The following is a 22,925-nucleotide window of genomic DNA, read 5'->3' as shown; positions in this document are numbered from 1 at the left end:
AAATAGCTAGACAATCTCTAAAGGACAAGTTTTCAAGTAAATAAATCCGAAGCAAGGATTCCATTGCGTGGCTTGTCCGTTTTCTGCATTCGAAACCATTCGAATTTTACTTGTACGGACATTTAAAATTTGTTGTACAAAACGTCGAAGTAATTTATTATAAAATGGAACAAGGTTTTCAACACCTTTTGGAAACATCAGGTATCATTGAGAGAATGCGCTGTCTATAAAAAGTATTTGCACACTGAGTCGTATTGGAATGCCATTATTCTGAATTACGAGCCGTTCGGTCGATCGACGAGAGGCGAGACAGGGGTAAAGGCCAGTTACCCTTTCCACGATCACACGAGAAGACAGGTTTTTTCGCCGTTCGTGGATCTCGTTAGCGGATGATGTACCGTCTGGACCCACGTTCGTTCCCAACCAATCGATATCAACTACGACACGTCCTCGAAATTTACGCGATTCCCTCCGATTTTGCGATGCGGACTGCGCGTCGATACGTCACGGGGCTGGCCGTAAATCGGTCCATTAGCTAATGTAAATTGTCACCCGTTAAGGTAAACCGGTGATCGGTGAATAATGACCCGGTTTTCATTAGCCAAGTACACCGTTAACGGTTCGCTGCCGTATCGTCTTATTAAATCGATCAACTGGCCACGTGACGAATTTACATGGTACGGGACAGCCTAAAAAAAAGCCAGCTTGGATATCATTGCGGATCGTAAATAATCCTTTGTACTACGGAAGAAAACGTATTTCTTATACTTTGGGTTTCAATCGTGTTCTTATTAATACGTTGCGCTTCGTTTCTTCCTTTTTTCAGGTTTGCCCTGAAGACGTGAACTGGAATATTTACGAGACGTTAGAACAGAGCGCAATGTATTATTAAAAATACGACGGAGACCCGAGGGACCACAAATATGTCGCCTAAGCTATCGCGAAAGTCTAAAATCTAGAATATAGAAGGAAACGTTGTGCATTAACTACACAGACCGTCCCAGTAATAATCAGCCGCGGGTGGTGATTTTTATGCGAAAAAATACGAGCAACATAGAATAAGATCTTTGAGAGCACATTTTATTCTATATTTTCTGTTTAATTTGTCACGTAGAACCACCCCCTTGCCGATTATTCGTTCTATGATTATACTGAACATCCCGTATAGATTCTCCTCAGAGGCTCGCGAGGGAAACAGCATTGCTGGAATAAAGAAGACCGCTTGTTACGATAAACTCGAGTCCCTGACGCGACATGATTACTTTCAATTCCCGTCTTCGTCTTTCGCACATCCTTCATCCTAATTACAATCCGCTAAGGAAACCTAGAAGAGCGACCAACCCATTTTCTACACTCACTGGCGTGACCATACTAAGCTAGCTTGCGACACGATGTAACAAACCAACGATAAGAAGCATCGATCACTCGTTGTCCCGATAGATAACATCGAACTGTATCGAGTTCGAACCGCAGTGGAATATAAACGATACGCGTAAATCGCACGTACCCCAGAAAAAATAGAAATGAAACCAATTGCGGTTGAATCGATAGGCAGTTCTGTATCGATAAACAGTTTTAGTTTCCTATTATGCGGCGTATCGAAGAAAGAATTTCGTACATGTATATGTACATATTGGTGTATCGTTGGGGGAGATGGACAGGGATGAAGAGGACCACTCCGAGGCAGAATATACGGTGCATGGAAGATAACGCGAAGTATACCGCAGTGCAATTCACGTTAGCGGCGTAATTGCTTTTGCATCGATTGTCCTCACGAGGTCGGCCGTCTTCGCTGCGCTCTACATAAACGAAGACTTAGCCTGCGCCAGCCTCAACAATCGCGGCTACGATTGTCATCGATCTTTGCGCAAAATAGCAACAAAATACAGCAGCATATTTGAAACATCTAATTATTAACACCTATCGACCAATTATGACCTATTAAATCTATCTTTAAAGGCGGATAATTTAAGTAATTTAATTGTTGCGACTAGAGCAAAGTAGTACTTAGACGTACAGTAAATACTACAGTATGCAACAATAGTAGCTTGGCAAAAAGATGCTACAATATTAGGTACATCTGCAGTATCTAGATTTATATTAAAAGCATATAATTTTGATAATTTCGAACAATCAGACTGTTACATTGAATCGTTACATCATTATAACTCAGCCAGGTATATTACCTAAATCATATGCCTTTAGTATAAAACTAGATACGATGCAGATCCGATATCTTGCTACTATTTTTCGCATAGATCGGCAACGGGCAGTTGCCGCAGACTAAATTATTTACCTTTGCCGATCTACTCGATCCTAACAATCCTACGTTAACGATTGAGCTAAATTCGACCAGAAACAGGAACAAACGAGGGGTGATACAAATCCGTATTTGTAAACGAAAAACGTATTTCTACGTTGCTCGGCAACAAAGTGTTAATACCAAACTGTAAATCGTGACCCTATCTCCAAATGTTCGTAAACATTTTTCATAAATTATTCCTGTCGTGCAAGTGGGCAAAGAGAACATTCCTCGAGTACAATTCTCATTTACCCGTGAGTACAACCCTACTGATCGCTACTTGTACGGTTCTCCAATGCAGCTGCGAAAGAATCGGAAATAGGTCACTGCACCAGTATCACACGAGAACGAACATGGTCGACGAAGACACGCGCGTCGATGAAGATAACGAAGAGGATCGGTAGCGCACGCAAAATCGGTTACTCGGAGCAGCGACCGGCCACTACGCTAGGCGGAACGCACGGTGACGGACTGAGCCACCGATTCTCCCACACCCTTGGCGCATTTCACCAAGCCACAGCCGAGGGCGTCCGAGCGACGCCGAGCCTCGCCGATCTTACGGCTCGTTGCACCGAAAGCTCCGATTCTGGTCGTCTCGCTTGCTCCAATTGTCGCGTTACACAGCCCGATACTTCACGCCGCGGTTATTGCAGCCGATAAAAAGTAAGTAGCCTGTACTCGCCACCCCCTTGTCGAGTACAATCGAAGCAGAGCGCACGAGAAGAGCCGGATATCGCCCGCCACGATCTGTTCCATCCCCTTCCGATCTGTCTATAAGTGTGACAGGGTGCTTTGTTCAAGGCCGAGGGACGAAGCTTTCTTGCTGTGTCTTATCTCGTGGTGCATGGTTTACCAGCTACATCGATCGAGCATAATCGATGAAACGGTCGTGCAGATATAGGGAGGTGGGAAGGAAATGGAAGGCTAGAGTTTCCTTGAACCAAATACTAAGAAGTATCAGGTCGTACAACAAGTTCGTGACGGGATGTTTGTAGACTCTCCTTTATGTGTTTCAGCAACGCAGAGGATAAACGACTAAAACGATGAATTTTATACGGTCGAGTCTACGTCATAAATACGACGACTACAAAGAAACGCTGCTTTTATCAGGCTCTATATTTCATTTTCATAGTAGTAAATTTTCGTAGTTGTATGAAATCACTAACGAATGCTAAACACAACGGTGTCAAATACTTTTCGTGACCACTGTAGATCGAATATGTTCATAGGTTTATGGGAAACGTAGATGTGGAAAAACGTAATAATCGGTATAGTCGAGTTTCATGCGAAGCGATGATGAAACTCGAAAACGTGGAAGCATAATACACAGAAATTATTCATAAGGGCTTTCTACGAGTGTTCGAACACGTTCGTGAGCAACTGTATTGTTTAAATTACTCGACCAAGAGGGGACGAACGAGGGATAAATGACTGAAACGTCTAATCTTATGCAGTCGAGTTCAGTCGTGAATAAATTGACGATGTTTATCCGTTTATGGGGAACGTAAAGGTAGAAAAATATAATAACAACGATGGTCGAGCCTCGTTACGCCGCTAATGAAATTCCAAAATGTTTCGCGTAATACAAACGGAATATTCATAAAAGGTTTGCACGAGTGTTCGAATATCTTTGTTCGAATATCACTGTGTGTTTGAGGCAAGTCGCCGCGTGGGTTATTACGTCCCACGTAAGAGCGTGCCTTTCCATTCGTCTTATCGGCATTCCGGGTGGCGAAGTCAATTCCCGGCGTATCGAAACGGACGCGATCCATCGTCAACATGAGCAGCAGTTTTAATTGCACGAAACATCGTAACACCATCGGTGGATCGCGTATTCGAAACGCTTTATAATGCGAGTGCCGCGTGATTTATACGCTTTATGGAGCTTTACGATTCATGGGCGGGACAATTTACGACTGTTCGAAGACCTTTACGGACCTTCTTATCGATAGCGAAACCGCGATCGTTCATTGTGCGGCACTCCGCGCCATTGACGCTGGATTATTTATTGCCAGGAAGTGTGAAAATCACCGGCGTGTCTGTCGACTAATGACTCTGCCCGATTAATAGAAACAGGGACGGGATCGGGTCGAAACGATTCCATTAAGAGTGATCCTCTGGTTGCGAACGATCGCCGTTTAAAGGCAAACGATGTGGAACTTGTATCTGACATGATTACGAAGGAACGCGACGTGATATTGCAGCGATTACGGAAGACAGGTAAGATCACGAGAATTTCGCTGGACTCTCTAATTGCGAGAGACGTCGAGATCCACGTGATAAACGATCTCTGCAATTTCAAACTGTGATACAGTAGACGACAAACGGAAGTGTAAGTATAGAGTACGCGACAAAAGAAAGTTTATAAAATAAGGAATATAAAAACGTTAGAATGTCGCAAAATGGATTTATATTTGATAGGAGCAACGAAGAAATATAATATATAGGATGCATAAGATGACTGTTACCAATACGGTATATAATATTAGTATGGTACGAAAGATATTAAAATTCATAGTGCAACAATTTTTAAACTTCCATTTGTCCATCGCTGTGGAGATACAGAAAGTGGTAGAAAAATACCAGAATTTCACAAAACAGAATCATACGTGACAAGAGTGGCGAATAAATGTAGCATGTAGGCTGCGAACTTTTGCATTTATCAGATTCCAAAATGCAAAAATACATACATAGTGAAAAAAAGATATATATACTATCCGAAGTACAATATCGTTTACGATATTTAACAGATAAAATAATTTTCTGGTCAGGTTCCATCTTATAAGTAATATATATTCACAGAAATATGAATTTGCATAAATATTCACAGTCTAGCAATATATGTATATTCCAGAATAGATGACTGTCAGCAACATGATGGAAGAAATTTGTACAAAAACTGTCAGTGTCATGTGTCAGAATGTACACGAACAAATAACTTAGCAATTTTAAACTTTCCTCTATCCGCTATCGCATGACCATTTTGAAATCGACTTTCTTAGTATTTATCAAAAACTAATATTAACTTTCCCACCAGTAATCCAAAATTTCCCAAACTTTTCTCCATTCTGTAAATATCTTGTCGTGAGTATTTGTGCACGATAACTGTCCTTTAATGACGTACGCCACACCTGTTTGCCAGTTCGTAATATTTGTCCACCTGTCGGGCCTGCTAAACAATCCGAGTAACGGTTCATCGTTCCATTAGGAAATGGATCGTCCTTGCTCGTTGGGAAAATTCGGATTTTAGTCGTGAAGTTTCAGCAGACCGATAAAATAGAATGGGAACGAGCAAGAACGAACATCGATTCAGATTTCTAGAACAGAAAACTTCGCAAAGATATGCAAATTGCGGGCGGAGGTTCGCGAGATTGCGGAAATTCTCGGCGGGGAATGGTTCGAATTAAGGAAAAAAGGGGCTAGCTGTCTGGGTTAGGATAGGTATAGTATTAGTGCAATTAGGATAGACCGGGTGTGGCTTCTTAATTAACTTCGCTAATTTCTCAATTAACGCTGTCCTCCGCCAGTTGCAGGTAGACAGAAAAGAAACGTTTACTTTCCGTTTGATCCAAGCTGCTCGTGGGAATAACAGATTCAAATTCCATTTTCTGTGGCTCGATATCGATAGGCGTCTAAGGAAATACGCCTCGACAATTTCGCAAAATCGAATCTTTGTTTCGTAATTTTCTGAAAATTGTACCGCTGTACGATAAATTTGATTTAATCGGAGATTAGTAAGATCGTGTCATGAGTTATTTTAATGCAAAACTATAACGATATTTATAACGTTAGAGTACGCTAAATTCTAAATGAAACTCCATAGTAATGAAATAAATAAACAGAGCGTTCCAAGAGGAAACCGAATAACTTTACCAGTATGTTTGGTAAGTCATTCTGAAGAAAAAACTCATATACACTATGGATCTTGTTTGATTCGTTTCCGAGGTAATTGTTGTTTACCTTGCTCAAGCGTGGCACAAGATACAAGGCACGTGGAAACAGCAGAATGTTTACAACACTTACATCAGTCCGTCGTCCGACTCTTGGTTTCAAGCTGTCAATTTCAGTTCAGTGATTCAATTTCTATTCACGATGCCATATAAATTTTCTACCGTAGAATACGTCGATATGGCATTACAAGCAATACAAACAGAATGCAAGTGACAGTATCAGAAATGAAACTACAAGAACGAGCTGGCAACGATCCTGAAAACTTTGAATAAAATAGATTCGTGTTTACGGGAGGAAGGTCGTCGTATTGAACACACCTCCTGTAGCCTGTACGAGTAAAAGAAAGATAAGAAATATATGAAAAATCAAAAAATGATTACTCTACGCCAATTATGACAATGTAGAATCTATCTTGTTGAAATAAATAAAAGAAAAACAGGCGAACCAAAACCCACAGTGTATATGACATTTTTCATTCAGAATGACCTGTTTCTTTTGGAAATCAACAAGTCGGATTCTGTATAATGTTACTTCGCAACATTGATTCAAGTAATATTTACAAATAATAATCGTAAGTTTAATTCTAGTAAAATATTGTATTATATTCGCGCGCTTCTTTCTGACGATGTTATCTAAATCATTCACACTGTTGGGCGTCAATTTATTTAGTTTAAAAACAATGTAACGAAACGTGGGTTACAGATCAGTATACCAGTCGACGTAAATCAAAAGATCACTGCGTCAAATTCCTCTGTTCGTTCGCTGAAACCAAGGAACGTCCTTGGGAAAAGTGAATTTACGAGGTAAACCGGCACGGTATAGGTGCAGAGGCGCGCCTATAAAAGCGGAACGCCAGTAAACAACAGAGTATACGACGCGTTAATAAAGAAATAAGATTCCCGTTAATTGCGAGGACTGCCGGGGTAGTTTCGCGCGTGCGTCGATATATCGTCGTCTGCGTGGCAAGATGCCTTCCAGCGTTTATTGCGTCGCGATGCCTTCCCGAAGAATTCGTCTCGAGCCTTTAACACACACTGGCTGGCTTGCTGGGATGAAATTCTCGAGACAGAAGACAGGCCGGAAGTAAATATCCGGGGAAGGAAACCGGCCTGGGCGATGGAAAGTAACGATCTTTCTGTCTTTCCTGGAAGAGCCTAAGCAAGAAAGAACTGGAGAACACCTAAAGCTCCGCTACGTGTGCTCCACCCACGAACCAAACAGGAAAGCTCGTACACGACATTGGGTATCTCTAGCTCGATGAAATCAGACGGATTTTTATTGGCGATCGCATGCTGCCTGCCGTGATGGCGACCTATAGCGGCAGAGGAGGGAAACGGGTTGCCCTTCTGCAACCTGACTGAGCCATTTGACCGATCGATACTGTTTAGGTCGTGTAAATATTGCAAATTGATTTGCGCGTGACGTGGAAGATCGCGTGCGGATGAATTGGAGAAATTGCTGGGTTCACGTGCAGTTTTGCGTATTCGAACGGCGAGTGCAGTCGAAGTTCGTTTGTTGGAACGAAATTTTAATTAATGTCCGATTAACTGAAATTTAATGGTTGCATTCATTCATGTGAATGTGAGCTCCTATTATGCGAACGAAAAATAGGTAGCAGGGAAATTTGCAGGGATCCAATTATGCAGATAAAGCGCTTGTCTCCTGATAAGTTCAGGTAAATGGGGTTTCATTGGATTTTCTGATAAATGTGACTGTACCACGAACATATTTGTCAACAGTACGCAAAGAGGTTACGAGCAGACGGCCAACTGTTTGCGAATATCAATAAAGCTGCGCCTTTATGTTACATTATATTTTGTACGAATATTTAATTGTTGAAACGAATCTGATTGTCAGTCGAGCTTGAAATGTCTGAGCTTGCCCCGGTTTGTTTAGGATCTACGTTGATTAGTCGTTGAAAACGTTCATTTCCGCAACAACGTCGTTCTAAGCGTCACGACTATCTCTCAAACTGTTCAGGATCCTTATATCTTTATATTTCAATCTCGCTGTCACTTTAGCGAACGGAATATACTTAACATTGTCAAGAAATATTTGAAATAAAAGATCATGTACACCAATAAGCTTAAGATACTTTCCAAGTTTATTTTTAAGTCAGAAAAAAGCAATTGCGTGGAAAGTGACGCAGGGAGAATACAACAAGGTTAAGGGTGAATATCGCCACTGTTTTAGAACTTAGAACTTAGAAGAGTGGTTTAACACAGAAAATGCAAAGTAGCACTTCGAAATTCATGGAAATTTCTGAGAAATCGGTGGACGGATCGAAGGAATTTCAATGGGAAGTTTGGCCATGAGAACAAAACAATTGCTCGTGGTAAGAGGCATGAACGACACCGAGGTTCCTCCCTATGGAAAGACAACAGGAGACACCACTCCTCGGGAGAGTTATCGATCAATGACCCCAATAGCGTTTCATGAAAGTTATCAGCTTTGTCGAGACGATACCCGTACGATATAAGATTACACGTTTGATAAGCTATTGTTCCTGGTCAAATCCTTGTCCTGTTCTATGTATCGTGGACCAGCGATAACGGATACAAAGCATACCATAATCGTGCTGCTTAATTCAATCTGTCGTATCTGTAATAAGCCATGTTCGGCTTATCTGGAATCATACGGGGCCGCATAGTTCACGTACTGTAACTGCACCGGCGGCCATACTAAACGAGAACACGAAAAATGTTGCAAAGTTCCTTCCTCGAGATCCAGCTACCGTACAGTAATCTTATACAGCCTGCTTAATAAGGACGCGTACGGAAGATTTTCTTATCTAGATGAAGGCACGATGAAAAAATTCTGAGAAAAAATCAGCGTGGTAAACTTCTTTTACGATGTATTAAAAGAAAATTTTACGTGACTGTCTGGTCTTTCCAGCGGGACGATGTTTTTAAGCGCGAGTATTACATGTGTAGAAAACATTTCGAAGCTACATTCTCGTGTAGAGGAAAGGAACGCAGGTACATGGTAACATCGATTGCGATTCTAGCAATGCAATCTTTTTCCCAATGACAGAAAGTTCAGAAAATCTAATCTTTTAGCTGGAGAAATAGAACGTGTAATATAACGTACATAATACAAACGGACTGCAATAAATAATTTTTATCTTTACCACGGAGAAGGTAGAATACAGGATAAAATGAAATACCCTAAATTTCTGTAATCCGACATAAATTACTGCACTCATCTATAATCCAACGCGATATCATTCGAGCGTTAACTGCTAAACGGAGCATTCAGCAACGGCGAACCCCAATCTATATGTTCCGAACGCCTGAATTTTAAGCTGAAATTTCGTACTTTAAATTCACTTCTCTCCGCAACGTATCAAGTTTCACGTTGCTCAGCCACGTAGTGTCACTCGGAAATACAAGTTGAAAATCATAGAAGCGACGAACAAAGAGTTGCAAGTTCTTCTGGAAGAGGAATCGGTAAAACGTAGCAGAAGTAGGTCAGTCCGGATGGTTCCCATAAGTCAAGGAAAATTCCTGAATAATTAAGCGGAAGGTTCGCGACACGCGCTGCCAAGCGCGACAAAGTGTCCTCGAAGATAAGATTTTGCGGAGTTCTTGAGATCGATTCCGCACGGTGGCTTTCTACTGGTGCGAACTTTGGTGTACGCCGCGGGTAGAATACGTCAGAAGGAAAAGAGCAGCCGGAGATTCAGTCGGGAGTTAAAGCTTGACGGAGACTGCGGACTTCCATGTCGTTTGTTAGCGCCAAGACGGCAAAGTGCATTTCGTAGTTTACCGCAAGTTTCGCTGTGGGCGAGGTTTGTCTGTCTGGCAAACCGAGTCTCTGGAATATCGCTAGGTGAATGAAGCCCGTGACGAACATTCGCTGCTACGCAGAGCAGAATCCAAAAAGAGAGAAGTCTAGAAATCGTTACATCGTGTCTCTTTGCTTTTAGCATTTTGATATCTCAAGTAATTCTAACGATATCCCATTAAGGGTAGCCGGCAACGTTATATCACTGATTTACGTAAAATCGATACGCGTCCCATAATGTGCTATCGGCAGGTTCAGGATAAACGTTGGCGAACTCCGGTTGAACGACCTCCTGGCAAATATATCTTCAGCACGCGTTGCAGATTCTTTGGATAGTTCCCGCTACCATGCGTACCCGCGTCTTATAAGCAGTCTACACATGCTATAACGCGTTCCACGATGCAGATTTCAACGTGTAAAGCATCAGTGCCGAATCTTCGGTTTCTTCGGATCGAACGTCATATTATCGTCGTAAGACCGTGGATGTTTATCCATTTATGAACAATTTTGGGGAAAAACGTACAAAATACAAATTACAAATATGTATATATAAAATATATCAAATATAGTATAATAAATTGTACAAATATACAGATACATATAATACCCAAAGTAAAATAAATCGTCTAATAGATTTAGTGAAACTTCCAGTTTCATCATCATAAAAGGCTCGCTGTATTTACTGAGCAAATATACACACACTTAGCAAGTTATTGACACGATCCATGATCGACGTCGGTCGACGAAGTAAAATTTATTCACCAGTTGAAACGACGCGTATGAAATTCTCTGCAGCGCAAACTCCTCGCTATGATTCCCATATCTCGATTCAAATAACTCGAATTAGTATGTTCGCGGCGAAATCGCCCGAAGGACGAGTAGGCGAATTAATTTCCGCCAGGACTGCGATCGCGTTGTTGCGCGTTTCCACGCGAATCGTACGATCTCCGTCGGATAGGGGACGGAATTAACGACAGCATTACGTTTATCCGACAACGTTGACACCTCTGCGACCAGTGTTCTATTTCCATGGAAATTCTGGCTCGGTAACAGGCTAACGACTAACGAAATCATCGCCCATAAGCGAGCCACGCGCGCGAACAGTCGTCGAAAATTCGAGTTCCTTGCATCAAAAGAAGACAGACTTTTACGACCGGGACGAACTTCACTCTTATTCGCGTAATCATGCAAATTCCTGGGAAGAGAAGATAATGTTCAGCCGCAGAAATAATCCAAACTAGCCGTACGAACGTCTACCTTCGATGGCCAGACCGTACTTCCGGGGACCTTGTAGGAACAGTGATCCTGCGGGTGTTTCAACCATTTGCCGGCCACCTGTTCAAGATTTGCTTATCTCCTAATTAAATTGTTCTTACCATCGAAGAAGGTTAATTAGCTCTTGCTGTTCTGGAGACGAGATATCGCGGGATTAATTGTACGAATACTTTTGTCCTTCGCTGTGAATGACATTCAAAAGCTATTTAAGCTGCTGGCATGATCGTGAGATATCAAAGACAAACGAAGTTATTGTAGAATTAATTACACGAATACTTTTTATATTTCACTGCGAATAGCATTAAAAAAGTATCCGATCTCAATGCTCTTGTCGTGATTACGAAATATCAAAACGACGAATACGATACAACAAAGTGTTGTAGAAAGCCAAAATTTCTGAAAGCGGCCTGGTTGGACTTGGCTTCGAGGTAATTTGAAAGCGCGGACGGTCGTTAGAACCACATCTCGCGGCCGCTCGCTGGCTGACTGCATTTTAACCTTATTCCATTGGCTCGCCCAGTCGAAAGAGATCCCTTTCTTCGCCCGGCAAAGTACGCACTTCAGGTTGCTTTGCCTCGGGTCTCGCGGTCTCACCTCCGCAAGCGCAGCTGGCTAAACGTTTGCTCTTGCTTTCTCGCGTTTTCGGTGTGGTAATGTACTATGTAATAACGGTTATTTATAGGCAGTAAATGCCGTATGCCATTCTCCGCGCTTTCCTTCTCCCCCGTTCATCGTTTCCTTCCTACGACCGCGACGGTCCACGATAATTCTTCACCGCTTTGGAATTCGACCGATTTTTATTCGCCTTTTATCCTACGACGCGATCCTCTACCCTCTTTGCCGGAATTCTTTTCGAGCCTAGTTTTCAAGTAACATGCGCGAGTTCAGAAAAATCCATAATTCAGATACGAACATTCTAAATATTAGATCGTTTTAATCGATTCTAATTTATTTATTATTTGTTTAATTCTTGACTCTCGGCTTTGAGTGGCTTCCAGTTTCCGCTTTACCACCGTACATCATCTGTACGTTATAAACCAATACTATTTCCCTTCTGCACTTTTACTACGTTTACACCATGGCACTTATTTTCAATCAGCCGTAATTAAAGTTAAGAAGAAGTAGCAACTTGGTGTTAAAAGTTTCTTTCGTTTTATAAGGAAATAGTAGATGCACAACATTTTTTGTTTTATATTGTTTTATTCAATTACATATGATCCATTTTGCAATAATAGAACGATATAAAATAATATAAAACGAAAAATGTAGTGCATCTATTATTTTCTTATAGAACGAAAGAAACTTTTGGGACAACCTAATATCATAGGTCCATGATATTTCACGTAATTCTATGTATTTTACCAGCCATTAATTAGCCCCGTTACGTACAAGATATCTAAGAATCGTCACTTTTAGAATTAACAAATCCAACATTCGTTTATTTATGAGTAAAAAACAATGATAAAGCCAGAATCACGTGATATTAAACGAACGACTGCGCTATAGCGTCCAAGTTATCGATTCTCTGGAAACTGGAACAATTTTAACGAGTCGAGATATTCGCCAAACTTATCCCAGAGGGATAAGGGGACAGGCGACAGGATCGTGCAATCTGTCGTTATATAATGACGGATCACGTTCGAGTGGCATTTGAAACGTCGTTAATTGCACCTGGTGAGGAAATTCCCGTGGTTCGTGGGATCGAGGTAAAGACGCACCAACGTGGCCGGTTAAGAACAAGAGGATCCATAGACTGGCGAGGGAAGAAACTGAAAGCAGCAGCGTTTTTCTGGCGAGAAAACTTATTTGCCGGTCTACGAGGGGTAATTCGCACTTGGCAATTTCGCGCTACGGCTCTATAAAGCTGCAGTTCCTTTGAAATCTTTCCTTTCCTTTCGCACGTTTCACTCTCCACGGCTGAGTAATGGCGATGGAGAGAACCAGACATTTCAGACAACATCGACATTAGGCTATGGTTACAGTGGATTTTCGAACGAAATAGAAATAATGCTCCGACGAATACATCACAGTAATCAAATATTGCACGCTGTATTTTTTTGCAAGCGCACGCAGGGTATTATTTTCATATAAAATCTATCTAATCAAGAGCTATTTCTTTATCAATTCTCATCTTTACGTTTTTCCAACAATTATTCTCGTAACATTTCTGACAATCGATAGGTACATCAATGAAAAATAGAGAAATTTATTGCTCGATATATACAATTGCTCACGAAAGTATTCGAGTGCTTATAGAAACGTTTAACGCGCGTAAGGAACCTGTATAAAACTGTGTATCGTGTACCAAGGTAAAATTCTCTATCGTTTTCATCTTCGTAATTAATTCAAGAAAATCGATTATCGTTTAACAACTGGCAAACAGCAAATAGGAATTACTTTTCACTATATTACGGTGTTTGCCGTAATTGAATGGAAATTCGTTACAAAATACCTAAGTACACTGCGAGAACACTGAATTATTCAGTCCATTATATTTTTCTAGTTTGGTTACTCTTTTGTAATTGTACTTTAAACGTAGATTAAGCCGTAGCGCCGATAAGTGAATTTTGAACTCGATAAAATAATTTCAAACGTTCGCATTTGGTAAGACAAAGTAGATAAGAGCGTGTTTTAATCGTACAAGCTCACCTTGTTTGCCAAGTCTAGCATGTTTCCAGTCCCCCCTGCGGCAGCTTCCACTAGTTTCTGAAGAGTATGGGGTTCCGGCGAGAGATCGCGTGCTCCGCTATCGAATTCCCAGCGTTCATGCCGTCCAGATACGGTACCTGAACATAAGTGAAATAGCGTATCATCTGTGCTGAACTGCGTTCAACGTCGTAAAATCAAAATCACGGCTGAAAATAGGAAATTTAGTGGACCAAAATCGGATGTCTATTGGAAGAACGTGGATCGAACCGACTGTCCAAATTGATTCAGATTTACGTTTATCCGAGATTGACGAGGCGAATGATGCTGATAGGTTTTGAAACATTATACATATATAGGGTGTCTTAAAAATCCTGGTATAACCGGCCGAGCGATGTTCCAGAAAGAAAGAAAATGAGTCTGAGAACTCGTTAGTTACGCGCGTACTAATACTGGAAGTTTCGAATAATGAAACTTCTGTTTCTGTGGATGCCTGCACTTTAAACATGGAAAATGTTAAGATTTGCTTCGTGATTAATAAAGTGATTCTCAAGAAGTACTAATTTTACCCTTATTCATAAAACCGTCCAAATTAAATATAGAAGAAATGACGTTTAATTGTCAAACTCACCTATTTCGAAATCGAAGCTTTAAATGAAAAAATGTTCTTATTATAAGATAAAAATGTTCTTCGACTTATTTTTGCACGCAGGATTACCACCTGGCCGGTTGTACTACGATTCTTGAGACATTTCGTATCATGCAATATTGCACGTAAAACGAGATATAAATTCACATCAAAAAATTGCAGAATCCACGAAAATAACAAAAGAATCCATCGTCGCCCGATTAACGCTAAACGCATAAAACGATATAACTGTAATTTTCTTTCTTTTATCTTTGAAATACCAACAACGAATATCTCTCGAATTTACTCTCTGCGAAAATGCCTGCCACTTACGAAAAGAAGGAAAAAGGAAAGAGCTTACCGAGACTGTTGTCGCTGCTAGTCGGTAAGTATTCCGGCGTGTGCGTATGATGAGGACTAGTTCTGTGCTTGCCAGACCTGAGAGCCTCGATCTCCGGTCGAAGAGCCAAGCGACACCTGAGGAACTCTTGATAGGAAATGCGACCGTGCTCGTCCGCCCCCAATTCTCTCATTAACTCCTCCACCGAATTCTCCAGATTCAGTTCTCTGCATACCGTCAGCAGATCCTGACTGCAATTTCAAACAGAAAAGAATAGCCTTCGTTCGAACTGTTCCAGACAATCGCAGAATTACATAATCGTCGCGTTTGCCAACCTTTCACGATTCCACGCAGTTTAAATATAAAATACATTCTACTTCATAAATCACTTGCTAATTTGTAACTGATTTTCTGACATTTGCCAATTTCAAAGAAAGAGTTAAATTCTTCGGTCGTGGAGGCATTGTCTCATCGAAGTTTTCAAGTATCGGTGGTTTAACGCTAACCTTACCAGGCCTGGTCAAACGACCGCTTTCAAAATTTCATCTAAAATCGTGCATTCATTGTTATTTCTTCTGTTCGTCTAACTCTATGAAAATCCTTATAATTAACAAAAATCGAGAAACTGATTAATCGGATAGTACGAGAATTTACATCAAGTCCTGCTAAGGTCAGTGTTAACAAACGGGAGTGATTTAAAGAGGATGTGTTCAAGGTCTAACGTTTTTCGAATCGCAGAGCTTCGAGGAAAGACAAATTCAACTTTAAGAGATCAATTATTCAATTACAAAAATAAATGATTATTTGTGTTATAGGTATAGTGAGAGGGCTAGAAGTATAACGAGTATACGTAGGTCGACTGTGGTAGGTCAGATAGCAAGTTAAGATACGATTTATCATTTATCATTATTATTTCAAGCTATAGGGACAACGACGTAGAGATAAAGTTCGATCTGAAAAGGTTGGGCTTGTTCGAATTTCGATTATAGGGGCGATTTTTTAAAGATTTTCACAGCGGAGTATAAAGAGAAGGAACAAAATTGTAGTATTATTTCAAACGAAGGATTCGTATTGTAGTATTGTTACTATATCGATATTAAAATATTATTTCAAATTACAGAGACTCGAATTACCAAGGTTCGTCCGTAATAGTATGATTACCAGATATCAGAGATATCAACTTCATTCTATAATTACAATATTCATCGATGCCTGCTCTAAGTATACCAAGCGTCCGGAGACTTATGGACGACAGCATAAATCAGAGTAACTGTAAAAAATTCAAACGTCCCTGCGGCAATTCAAATTCCCTTCGATGCTCCCTTCTACTCGAGCAGTTTGTCATCCGCGGTTCTCATTAACGTCAAACCATTGACCCGACGGGGACGTGGTCTGAAGTCACCTGTTTTTCCAGGCGATCACACGTCTGGCGAAACGCGGCCACATAACTACGTTCCTACGGCCATGAATAATTTATTCCCTGAATAATTCATAGATCGAAGATGGTACTCTGCCGTAGTACTCGCTGGACGTTCGCGAGATTAAAGAAGCGTCGCGGCCGACGACGCAGAAACAACGGAGAAGGCAGCAGGCTCGCGCCGCTAAGCTACTTAATTAAAATCGCCACGCTCATAAACCGTATTCAACGTCGCGTTCGCGGTGTCCGGATGTCTCTGCAATGGCGGGTTCCTCTTAATTTTCCTCGACAGCAGGATGGAGTATCATCGGTGAGGCTCGATTAAAACGTCACCGCGCTCGGCGAACGCTGGGGAATCACGCGGAAGACGGACATACAGGGGCGATCGATAACGGGGAATTAAAGATTCATCGGCTACACGGAGCAGACACGGACATTCGGAGAAAATCGTTAAAACCGACTCTCTGTCTCCTTTCTCCGTGAATGCTGACGTCTTTTGTTGCGATGCGAGGGAAAAGGCGTGGTCCGGATGCGATTTAACACTAGAGTTACTAACGCCCGAAGTATAAAACTTGCCTCAGAGGAATTAAAGTGCTGGGAATAGGACGAAGCTTAGAACGCAATAAGAAATAAAAGCTTTCGTTCGTATATTTGAAAAAGACGAAGAATCATGAAAATCTATAAAATTTCTATGAAAATACGATTTGATCGGTTCATCGGCACGCTGGTAGTTCTGGTATTAACGTGGAAGTGTTACACACAGATGAAAACCGAATTATTGGTCGTGGCGAATAAGCGAATTATTAATGCGATTTCCTCGTACCTATAGATTTAAATGTGGGAATATTACAATGAAAGTCGCTGGAAATATGCAATTTAAACTATTTAATCAACTACACCCTCTGTTCCATTTAGATAATTTTATCATTTCTACGTTATTTTGGGAGCAACTGTAAATAAAAAAGTTGTTGATATAATAATAATAATAATATAATAATAAAATTAATTACTCGTTCGACAAAATACGCGGAATTACGCGGAATGTTACGGTTTTTACGTTAATAAATGAAAATTCTTGAGCGAAAAAGATACCTTTACTTCGTTGTTCGTCCCTTGCTGCCTAATGTAATAAATTCGAACAGCAATATGGATATCACAATGCAAATGTACTAGTTCTCGACAGATCTTCGATATCAGTTTACCCGAAAATAGGATTTCATATGATAGAATGTCACTCTTCATATTCAGCTTATTTTGCATGTAGATTCATCCCCTTTCATGTTCTAGTAATAATTCCAAAACCTTTTATATTCTGTCGGTTTGAAGCACAGCATGAGATAACTTGGCCGTTAAAGTATCCACCGAGATATGACTTTCCCCAATAATATCTTGTAAATTATTTCTCTCTTCCAGATCTACTTCAAAAATACCATAGTATTCACGATTCGCAGAAAGAAGGGAACTCGATGGGACGAACAAGGGGTGACGACGAAAACTTTCTCGCTGAAACTTTACCCTCGCCCTGCCACGAAAACTTTCGCTATTTTTTCTTTTGGGACGTACGGGGTACGAGAAGCGCCGTGAAATAAGATACCGATCGAATAACGCGAGTTCATCTAATTCCACGTGCCTCTATGTTTGCCCAAGCACGTAAAACGCGAACACGTGGATCGTGGAAGGAATCGCATCGGTCTGCAAACTGCAGAAGCGTTATTATTTCCGTGACAGCCACACCTTGCGCTCTCCTATTCAGCATGTAGCGTATAGCACGCAATTTTAATCAACTTTCGTTCAATGGAAAGTCTTGCGGAAAAAGGAAGAAAAGAATCTGCAGGAGGTTTCACACTCGATCGTATTCATGGCAGAATGGACGTTGAAGCCAGAGACGAGCGAAATTGCAATCAAAAGGATGACGAAACAAAAAGGGAAAGAGCGTCGACACGGAGATCCGGTCGTGATTAACGGACGCAATCAATGCGTAAGCATTATGTAATTCACGTGAAGCCAGGCGAACGTTTGAGTGCCATTCAGTACCTTGCCGCCTCTTCAAACCATTGAACCGATTTCTCGAGGTACCCGCGAGACGCTACTCAAGTCGGAGACACCGTGTGAAAAAGAAGCGAGAGAGCGCGTAGACGCAAGTAGCACACTCGAGATCTTCCGAGCCAACAAGCATCCGCGTACAGTAGTGTACACTGTATACATTGTACGATGTACAGTCAGAATGGAGACGGTTCAACACTCGTCGTTCTTACAACTTCGTAAAACGGATTTGGGTTAACAGCGAAAACCTGTTACGTGTTTGGCTTAATAGCTTAACTGGCCAAACTCGAATACAATCGTAAAATCGTTCTAAGTGAAAGCAGTGGACTCTGGGATTTTACGTTTCTGAGACATCTATGATCTCTTTACGACCCACCTACTCGTACCAGTTTCTCCGAATATTTTAAGCATCGTCTCCAAGTGTTCGATCCACAGCTGGAAACTCGTTCGATTCTAGATCTTAATGGCTCGTCAGACATTCCATACTATCTGGGTTTGTCGCATCCTTAACTTTTGACCTCGTCTACGACGTGATTTTGGAGAAAGGAATTTCGGAAGGATCTGTGACTAATTTCAGGAACAGTAGGCGTTATTGTTTGTAATTGAAATTAGCCGAATGGCAAGCTGATAATCGACATGGTCAGTGTCTTTTGGTATTCTTGTTTCGCAAGCGTCAGATGATCTCCAACCTTGCACGGACGGAGTTCAGCTTTTATCGCGAAAGGGCAGCGATTGTCGATACTTGCGAGGCTATCTTCGCTGCAAGTTTAACGTATAAAAATAACTGCAAGTAACGTCGATCGAAGCAGACGTCTCTGAATTTCTCTGAAATACATGTAGATCATGAGATGTACGAGATACGCGTTCGGGACTGAAATAGGGTCACATACGCAATACAATCCATCCATCCATACAACCATGTATCCATCTATGCAATAAAGTAGTAGTTGGATGTCGATCATTTGTTTCCTAGTTAAGAAATAGAGAAAAGAGAGGCTGACGGACTAACACAAGAGATGATAATGAGCGATACTGTATTTCGTATGAATGGAACGATTCGTCGCTATGTTTCGTCCGTTGCTTTCACACGCAATACACGTATCTTCGTATACCATTCTCATTTCTACGTATTGTAAAATTATGATTGAGATGCGTATTCATTCGTGGTAATTCGCGTTGAATGGATATGGTAAATCAAATGCTGCAAATAATATTTGTACTATTTACAGAGAAGCTATTTTTATCCTCTCGAATGTACACAAAATGAGTTACTCTTACTTTGATTCCAGACGTTTAGTTCAAATAGACAAAAACGGCATTCTTCAAAAACTAGCCTAGATGGAAGTAAGTACGTGGAAGTGTTCGTTGACATTAAATGAAAACGAGCATTCGTTATACGCCATGAGAAATAGTCAAACTATTTTCCTATCTTCTCTTATCCTTTCGTTTTTCAACATTATGATTATAAGAGAAAATTCCAAGGACCTGTTTAATATCTTGTTTGGATGCTATTTCCTCTTATGCTCGCTTCTACGTACAATCTTATAAGTTTCAAGAAATTCAAGTATTTATAGCGCTATGGTAGAATATATCTTTTTCTTTTAACATGAAAACCTTCTCACTTCTAACGCACGTATAATTTTCCGTAAAAGTACGTTCGCAAATACATTTTATACCGAGACGACAGTACGCAAGTTGCTATATTTACATTTACACAACTTTTACCCATTATCCTACTGTTTGCCTTTGCTAGGTAAAACAATTTATTCAGATTACTCGTACTACGCATATGTTTCTTCAACACGAGAACGAAATTTACACGTAATTCGAGTAATTCGTTCGGCAAAGTGAGATACGTACCACCTCGACATTTTCCTTTGAGTTTCCTAAGGGACAGCCTCTCCAACGTTCTAGATTCCCAGGTTTTCAACGACTCCATCATCCCCGTGATCGGGCGTGGGCCGCGATCTCGACCGATGACACGCGCAATCGGACACGGTTTGAAGGTCTGGTCGAAGCGATGCAACGAGTGCCACTGCACGCGGGTCGTGCTGCATCGCGGTTCCACCGGCAAAGAGGAGGGAAAAAAAGAGCCGGAGAAAGAGAGACGCGATTGCTCGCGAGCGTGAAACGAACGCGACTTAATCCACCGCGATGCGTGTCACTCGATGTCCCGTGTGCGGTTTTACGGCTGACACGCGGCTTTATTTTTAAACATACTCTGGCATACCTCGTTTCACCCTGCCTGCCTGGCTTCTCGTAGTCAACTGCTCGACGCTTCATTAGCAAACTGTGGCTGGTGTCGATCGAGAGATCATGCAGATACGTATATCGTAACAAATAGCGATCATACGATGTTGTTAGTTTGTGAAGAGAGTCGTTCAGAGTCGGAAGCTACGTACATCGATGATGAAGTGTGGTAGAAAAGTGGAGTTGATGGTTTTAACAGGGAATTTCGGAGATTGATTTTCTCTCTTCAGTCAAAGACCATATTAGCGTGATAACACGGAGAATATTTCACCGAGATATGAGGAGAAAAATAGGTTAAGTACAATTTTTAAACAGAATATGTTACACTGTGTAACATACCACCATTGTATTTATTACGACGTAGAAGCGTGTTTTACTCGAATTAGGTCGAACATAATATTTGAAATCCGATATGTTACAGCGGCTACAAAAGGTATTAATTATAGGATTTTATAATGTAGCGTTTGTTGTTGATTAACAGCGAGATCCACGTATAAATAAATACTTTTAGGCGTGTGAATAATTTTACACGACTACGAGAACCGATGCTATAAATATGAAATGTAAAAGCTGATGTAAAGAACGATCTCGGCGAATATCGAATAAATTATAAAATCCTAGCAGTTTTCCTAAAAGTTACCTTGAGCCGTGTTATTCCACTAGTTCTAAAAGGGTCAAGGAAACAGATGAGATGGCCGTTAGAGAAGACAAAGAGTCAGGTTAGAAAAGCAAACAGTGTTCGATGCATGGCGGAGTGCAACGAACGAGGCTGCACAGTAGGAGCGTCTTGAGTCATTGACACCGCGTGCGTTTTCTCTCCGTGCATTGTCTTCAAAACTGGAAACGAATCTACCAAACAGCCCGCGTAATTTTCAGTTCGCACCATTGTGCATCCGGCGCAGTGACTCTGGACGAAGAAAGTAGTCGTAACTCGTAATCAGGAAACGCGGTTATTGTGAAACAATCGGATGTACGGAGAGAGAGAGAGAGAGAGAGAGAGAGAGAAGCGCGGATTCACTCTTCATGCGCGATGTCGTTTTCGTTGCACAACAACCGGGCATCCAATATGGCAGATGAAAGTTACATGATTGATTTTTATTCTGATAAGGCTTATGTATATCAGGCTATAGCAACCACGAATAATACAGCGAGATTCTGAATCGAAGCATCGAGTATTCAAAACTGTATGCGAGTGCTACTTTTTCGATAATGTACAATACGTAGGTTAGACGTCGATGGTCAATTAGGTCTACCGAAAAATTCAGACTAACATTTAGATCAAAGTAAAATTCATCGTAAAAGATCATTGATGTCGATTCTTATATCGTGGTTGTAAGCGTGGTTACAATCCATTGCCAGCTTTTTCGTAATTTTATATCGTATCTATAAAATTGTTCGTTCTCTCGTTGCAACAAATTCATGCCGATACAAGGTTCATTGTCCTTTTTTAACAGACAAAAATGTAATAACATTGTATATAATGTATACAACGAGGAGCTAATCTCAACTAATCGTACATCGAGAAGATAAGACGATGATTAAATTTTCTTTTGTTTAAAAAACGTAACGAAACTAGACTCTTATTACCCCCGATAAACCAAAAGATACAGGAACAATATTTTATACATATGTAGCTGAATTTGAGAAAAAAAAAAAAAAAACTGTTATCAAAGCAGATCGTCAAATAGACGCGAACTGCGCACCATTGCATAGCGTGTAGATATATCATAAGCAGCGGATTAACATCAAACCGTATTATTTCGAGTCATCGATTTTTGTTTCTCGAGTCGGCTCACCTGACTGGCTTGATAGGGAAAAATTTCCGTAAGCAAAGAGACGAGATAGTTTTGTTCGGTTATGAAGCCTCACCGGATGACCAAAAGAAAAACGAGTCTCGGACAGGGTACACGGCGTGATTGGCCGAAAATCCAATTTCCAGCTTCGTCCCAGGGCACGTGTGATGTCGTTAAGAGCTCTGTCGACCCTTGTTACCGTCTCATCCCGTGACTGCCGAATCACTATTTTATTTCGAAGGTTTAACAGCCATCAGAGGCTGCGTTACACCGCAAGGTGGACAAGAAAAGATGTTAAATTAAATCTTCCACCTAGACTGGCTATATGGATTTCCTTATTTTATCAACCGGCAATGGTGCAACACGGAAAGAAGGAAAGAAAAAAAAAGGCAAGAAAAAGTGAGAAGAGTACGACGAGGGAAACAACCTGGAGGCTGCGAGTAAAAAGGGATTGAAGAGCGGCGAACGGGAGAATGTTTTGCCTTTGCAGAGCG

At 41.1% G+C, this 22,925-nt stretch overlaps 1 protein-coding gene across 6 annotated transcripts in view; it reads right to left on the bottom strand.

The window, feature by feature from the left end:
• The window catches only part of LOC117209800 (colorectal mutant cancer protein), a 44,954-nt gene extending 24,534 nt beyond the window's left edge, over positions 1-20,420 (bottom strand). For 2 of the 6 annotated variants that reach the window (XM_033452198.1, XM_033452197.1), the window contains exon 1: positions 2,573-2,792. Coding sequence is in view for 1 of the 6 variants with exons in the window: in XM_033452196.1 (XP_033308087.1) it covers positions 13,964-14,100; positions 14,950-15,179; positions 20,249-20,259 (378 nt within the window). In the remaining 5 variants the exon portion in view is untranslated. Of the gene's footprint in view, positions 1-2,554; positions 2,793-13,963; positions 14,101-14,949; positions 15,180-20,248 lie in introns of those variants that run through there. The other 4 variants (XM_033452200.1, XM_033452201.1, XM_033452196.1 and 1 more) reach the window with 3 other exon arrangements.
• Positions 20,421-22,925: the final 2,505 nt, after the last annotated feature.

This window comes from Bombus bifarius, unplaced genomic scaffold (genome assembly GCF_011952205.1).
Source record: "Bombus bifarius isolate JDL3187 unplaced genomic scaffold, Bbif_JDL3187 scf7180000008194, whole genome shotgun sequence".
Lineage (NCBI taxonomy): Eukaryota > Metazoa > Arthropoda > Insecta > Hymenoptera > Apidae > Bombus > Bombus bifarius.
The sequence above is the reverse complement of the archived record's forward strand: the minus strand, read 5'-3'. Positions and strand labels throughout refer to the sequence as shown.